The sequence below is a fragment of the Candida theae genome (genome assembly GCF_024610275.1).
Source record: "Candida theae strain CBS 12239 chromosome Unknown scaffold137, whole genome shotgun sequence".
Taxonomy (NCBI): Eukaryota; Fungi; Ascomycota; class Pichiomycetes; order Serinales; family Debaryomycetaceae; genus Lodderomyces; species Lodderomyces theae.
Genome location: NW_026261455.1, coordinates 1 through 5,939, shown reverse-complemented (window position 1 = coordinate 5,939; position 5,939 = coordinate 1). Strand labels below are relative to the sequence as shown.

The window sequence follows — 5,939 nt, the reverse complement described above, 5'->3', positions numbered from 1 at the left end:
ACAAGACGATATGTGTCTACCCCCTGTAGTCTTTTGTTGTAGTTACTGCCACTGTAATTGAGTGCTGCAATTGTAGAGCATGTAGCTTGCTTATGTTGACCATCGTGTGGAGTATACAACCCCGATCCCTGTACTCGATGAATACTTTTTTTTCAAGAGTGAGATTCAGGAACTGAGAAGTCAAAGATTTACTTCTACATCGACATACATTCATGTTTCCCTTACTCCATCGAGCCACTAAACAGTCCCCATTATTCAAGCTACATCAATTGAGATGTCTTACGCAATACGCAAAGAATCCACAAATTTATATCCATGAGACCCCCCAAAAAGGCTACAAATTCTCGCTATCCAAGAACCCAAATGCTTTACCCATTGGAGATTCACAAGTCACCGACCCCAAACCCGGAAACTTCACAATCAACAAGAGATTCGTTTCTGTCATGAACAAGACTTTTGAGACCAAGGTCTACGAAGACTTTACATTTGTAATGGAGGCAGGAACTAATGCCAACTCATTCATGCCAGTATATGATTTCAGAGATATCCCGAAATACTCAAGACAACCGTATATTGGAAATGTGTTTGGGTATTTGCAAGTGGACGCTAATGCCAAGATTGTTCCTGGAAGCTGGCAACGAAATGATTTGTATGAGTTGTGTAGTGGTAAAGATGGGTTGTGCCATTTCAGTGAGTTTATGTATGAAACGTTGCAACAAGAGTGTGAGAATGCAAAGTAAAAGGAGAGAAGTGGGGTTTAGCTTTTACTGTGATTCTAATGTACATAATATCTTCGACAAGTTTCCATTATTAGTCCCTTGTTTCGTTATGCATAAGATAGCTATTGTGCAATTTAAAAAAAATTGCTTATGGAAGCTACATATGATATAACATGAACTGGTATAATTAAATCTGTTTCTGAAAGATTTCACAGTCACCACGCAAGCTGGATCACCCTCAAGACATCTCTCTATCATTTTTTGGGCATTGATCCACTTGCATGGACAAAATTGAAATGAGTTGGTTCATTGTGGTCTTGTAGGTTATATTTCAGGGGCTACAAATCATTATACTAACAATAGATACAAAACAAAAGCAGCTAGTATGGTAAATTCTTCATCTTTAATTTGATTAACATTCTACTCATGCTACAGGAATGCTTTGTAGACTGAGTAAATTATGACATGTGGCATTGATTGGCAACATATATGTTAGTTACAGCAAGTTAATCTTGAAAGCGAAACTGAAACAGCCGGTGCTCCAGCGAGGACTAGCCACTAGATTCTTGCGGCACGATCCCGAAAGGCATCACAATGGGATCCTCTTTCTTTGGGAAAATAATCGGACTTGCCGTTTGATTCATCCCGTATTACATTGATAGCATTACACTCTGAGTCGCTAGCCCTTGCGAGCCATCTCTAGTCCAGCTCGTACCTGATTCAATGGATCCATCAAGAAGTGGATTCAATCATCAAAACACAACCAATTTAGGATCCCTTGGTAAACCATTCTCATCGATATCGTTCCTGTTCAACTCGTGTCTAGTATACTCTAGTCTGGCTTCATCAAAACTGATACCCTTAGTGCTCATGATCTTCTTGATTTCAACTTTTGCAGCCTCACTTAACCCCTTTCTTGAGTCATTCAAATTATTGGCTTCCAAATCGAAATTCGTACTGGTCAACCCATCATTGATGTCGCCTTCAAATGAGCCCAAATTCTGGTAATAGCCTTGTTGGATCCTTCTTCTAGTTCTGTACCTGTCGAGCAACTCACCAAGTTTATGACGAAGGTGAAATATTATACCAAAAAACACAATACACAGGATGATAAGGACATAGTGTGAGCGAATGAAAGATGACGATAATTGAATCGAATCACTGGGTTGCTCAGTTGGTTGTTGCGATTCTTCTCTTGTATGCTCTGAAATCATTGGGGGGGGAGTAGGGATCTTGTCTTTGGTGATTGTGGGAAGGGGGTGGTTGAAGACGTGATCAACTACAAGCCTCTAAACTCCTTAACTCTTGCGTCGTTTTCAGATTTTCTCGGCCTGCGCACGTTGTTAACTCCGTATTTGCAGTAAAGCTCGAGAGATTTATCCAAACTCTTTTGAAAAACTTAGTAGCATTGCACAGGTACTTTGAGAATAAAACACCTGCTGGTATTCACACCCTTCGTTGCAACATTGCTCCCAAATGAAAAAAGTGTGCACCATTAACATTTGTACTGGTGACTTCCTCGTTTGGTCAAAGCCCGCTATAACACTGAAAAATAGAGAGAGGGTGGATCGAAAGAAAGAAAACTGGTTTTTAAAGGTTGCTAAAAGTATAAAAGTTCCAAATCCTGTTGAATCATTTTGGATTCAACGCGTTACTTGTGCTGCAGCTGAACGCTGTAAAATTTGCAGTAAAATTCAGGGAATAAAACTAGTTTTTCAATGCATTTCAACAATGCAAACCGACAAATTTCTTGAGTCCCAACCACAGAGATAATGGTTAAGACTTATTTAACCAACACAAGTACCCTTTTCCTTTAACCATCAAAGCAGTAGATTCTTTGATTATCTTCTTACATACTTTGCAAAGTGTCGGATACTTTTTCAAGCAAATTATGGTGGGGAGGGGATTGTTTTTTTTTTTTTTTTTTTTTCCGCCAATAGCGGATCTGTTTATTTAGCTCCACCAAATACGGATCAATAACCCCGCTTGAAAAGTTCAATAATAAATGAATTGTAATAACCGCGCTAGTGTTCCCGGTAAGGGCAATTATATAAGTAGCTGCAATGCGGCATAAAGGGTCAAGTTAGATCAGGGATCTTGGGGATATAAACCTTCGACAAGAGTAAAGAGTGACACCGTTCAGCTGCAAAGTCATACATCCCATACACCCCGCATCACAGTCAGATACTCAAACCCAAAACAGAATGTCAGTCAAATTACCCTCTATCGTTGATTCCGACTTAGACTCCCTCTATGCACCTGACGATAGACCTGAGGTTTTTCAAAACTCCAACGACTTGCCCCTTGAAACTTTGGTAAACCACATCTTGCCTATTTCACAAGATATTGGAGGAAGAGTGCTCAAGGTCCCGGGAACTGCAAAACCAGGATTTTCAGAGATTTTCAGAAATGGGGCTTTCCCAAATGGAGTGAAGGAGTATTTGTTGCCAGAATTGAACACTTACCATGCCATATTCGAGTCAGCTGTCCAGAGACATCCAGATAGACCTTGTTTGGCCTACCACGAATACGAGTTTGAGAACCAAGAACACAAAGAGAGATATGTCTCTGTCACTTACAAAGAGGTGAATGATTGGAAAAACAACTTTGCCAGCGGATTGGTGTTTTTGCTCGAGACCAACCCATACAAAAATCTAGACTTGGAATCTCACCAAAAGATTATCAACCACGCTAGAGATTACAAGAGTTACAACGCATATAACCTCTCATTTGTTGCAACATTCTATTCAGGTAACAGACCAGAGTGGACCATTGCGGATTTGGCATGCTCATCCAATTCTATTGCAACGACTGCATTGTATGACACGTTGGGTCCAGCATCATCCAAATTCATTTTACAAAGTACTGAGTCACCAGTGATTGTCTGTTCCAAGAATAAAGTTGAAACATTGGTTAGTATGAAAGCATCCAACCCCAAAGAGCTCGAATCGTTGATAGCTCTTGTCTCGATGGATCCTTTAAACGTAAAGGACAACAACAAGGACGCAGCATTGGTTAAACTTGCTGAAAAGAACAATATCAAATTGTATGACTTCAATCAGGTTGTGAAAATTGGCGAAGTGTTTCCTCGAGAAGCAACTATCCCTAGTCCAGATACTACTTTTACACTCACGTTTACTTCGGGAACTACTGGTGCAAACCCAAAGGGAGTGGTTTTATCGCAAAGAGCAGCGGCTGGTGCTATCCAGGGGTACTCAATGTTACTACCCCACCATAAAAACATGAGAGAGTTTGCATTTTTGCCGTTGGCACATATTTTTGAAAGACACATTTCTGCGTCAATGTTTCTCTGTGGAGGTTTAGTAGGGTTCCCAAGAATAGGTGGCACTCCTCAGACGTTGTTTGAAGATTTGAAACTTTTCAAACCCACATTTTTTGCATGTGTCCCGCGTGTCTTCTCCAAGATCGAGACAACCATTAAGGCGTCAACAATAGATTCCTCATCAAGAATTAACAGAGCCTTGTACACTCAAGCCATTGAGGCGAAGCGCTCGAAACAAGCCAGCGGTGGTAAAGGTGAGCATTTCATTTATGACCAAACTTTGATCAGAAATTTACGTTCCAAGTTTGGTTTTGATAATATAGAGACTTGCTACACTGGTGGTGCTCCCTGTGCTGCTGAAAGTATCGAGTTTATGAAAGCTAGTTTAGGAATTGGTTTCAGTCAGGGATATGGACTGAGTGAATCCTTTGGTGGAATCGTTATGTCTTTGCCATTCCATACACCCAGTGTGGGAACGTGTGGCTCAATTAGCCCTATGGTGGAGGCCAGATTGAGAGCATTGCCAGAAATGGGCTACGATTTGACTGATGAGGGTGGCCCAAGAGGAGAGTTGCAATTGCGTGGAGCAACAATGTTTAGCCACTACTATAAAAATCCAGAAGAAACTAAGAAAAGTATCGATGAAGATGGGTGGTTTTCAACTGGAGATGTGGCTCGTATCACAAACGAAGGATGGTTCAATATTATTGACAGAGTCAAGAATTTTTTCAAATTAGCTCAAGGAGAATACGTCACCCCTGAAAAAGTGGAGAACTTGTACCTCACTACTAACTCTATCTTGACACAAGTGTTTGCACACGGTGACTTTACTCAATCGTACTTGGTTGGGATCATCGGAGTCGATCCGGTTAGTATCGTTTCGTTTCTTAAAGAAGAATGTAACGTGCCAGCTAGTGAGTTAGACACCGAAGAGAAAATCCTCAAAATTTGCAATACACGCAAAGTCAGAACTCAATTACTATTACATTTAAACACAAACATTGCATCTGCTCTCAATGGGTTTGAAAAGTTGGCTAATTTATACATTGAGTTTGAGCCGTTGAGATTAGAAAGAGAAGTTGTTACCCCAACATCTAAATTGAGAAGGCCAATCGCATCCAAATTCTTCAAGTCGCAAATTGATGCCATGTACAAAGAGGGCCAAATTTTGAAGGATTTGAAATTGTAAGCGCAATGCTCTGACCATCGTCAGGAGCACAATATATAGATATACAAAAATTCACTTAGAGACTTGACGATGTGAGCCGTAAGACTTTATTTACTCTATTGCATACAAATAATTGAAAAAAAAAAAAAATATAGCTTTTGTGATGTGACTTTACTTTTTGCTTTCATTGAAAGTTGTGTTGTGAGTCTCTTGCAAATTATATGAGCTTATTTTTAGTGCAAAATTCACAGAAGCATGTTACAGATAAAGATTGACCAACCTTTCAACGTTCATATAGAAACCCTCTGCCCTCCATAGTTTCCTTTGCCAGCCTAATATTCTAATAAGTCGTTTCACAGATGTAATCAAAACTGCAATCTCCTTTGTTTACCCCTATGTTGTTTTTGTGGCGAAAAGTGTTGCAAAAAATAAAATTACGAGCAAAAGAGCACCAACAAGAAAGCAAGAAACAGACGCAAATAGATGTTGATAGAGTCTGTACATCTCTAGCTAGCTAGGAGATTCATGAGCAAGCTACACGTAAAGGCAATAAATTTGGGATCAATGAGCTTTGTTTGCTTGCATTGAAGGCTATTTTGGAACATTTCACTCTACTCTCTCAACTCCAGTTTATCTCTTTAACGCAATACATCTATTCCTTGGAGCCATATACATTCAAACAATGGTTGTTTCTAATGTCAATTCCCTCACAAACTCTTTCGGTATCTTAGTTGGCGGTAATTTTTTGGTATTCTTTGAAGCATATCAC

General features: G+C 39.9%; 3 protein-coding genes across 3 annotated transcripts; 2 read left to right on the top strand and 1 right to left on the bottom strand. All coding sequences in view use genetic code 12, as the record gives it.

The window, feature by feature from the left end:
* Positions 1 to 212: 212 nt before the first annotated feature.
* On the top strand, positions 213 to 740 carry KGF57_003923 (uncharacterized protein; the record flags this gene model as incomplete). Its single annotated transcript, XM_051753390.1, has 1 exon — positions 213 to 740. One exon carries the CDS (start codon positions 213 to 215, stop codon positions 738 to 740), a length of 528 nt encoding a protein of 175 aa, XP_051607587.1.
* A 731-nt stretch (positions 741 to 1,471) lies between these two features.
* On the bottom strand, positions 1,472 to 1,933 carry KGF57_003922 (uncharacterized protein; the record flags this gene model as incomplete). Its single annotated transcript, XM_051753389.1, has 1 exon — positions 1,472 to 1,933. One exon carries the CDS (start codon positions 1,931 to 1,933, stop codon positions 1,472 to 1,474), a length of 462 nt encoding a protein of 153 aa, XP_051607586.1.
* A 990-nt stretch (positions 1,934 to 2,923) lies between these two features.
* Positions 2,924 to 5,191, top strand: FAA2-3 (Faa2-3p; the record flags this gene model as incomplete). The annotated part of the gene is made up of 1 exon (XM_051753388.1): positions 2,924 to 5,191. The coding sequence occupies one exon, from the start codon at positions 2,924 to 2,926 to the stop codon at positions 5,189 to 5,191; it is 2,268 nt and encodes a 755-aa protein (XP_051607585.1).
* Between the last annotated feature and the right edge of the window lie 748 nt (positions 5,192 to 5,939).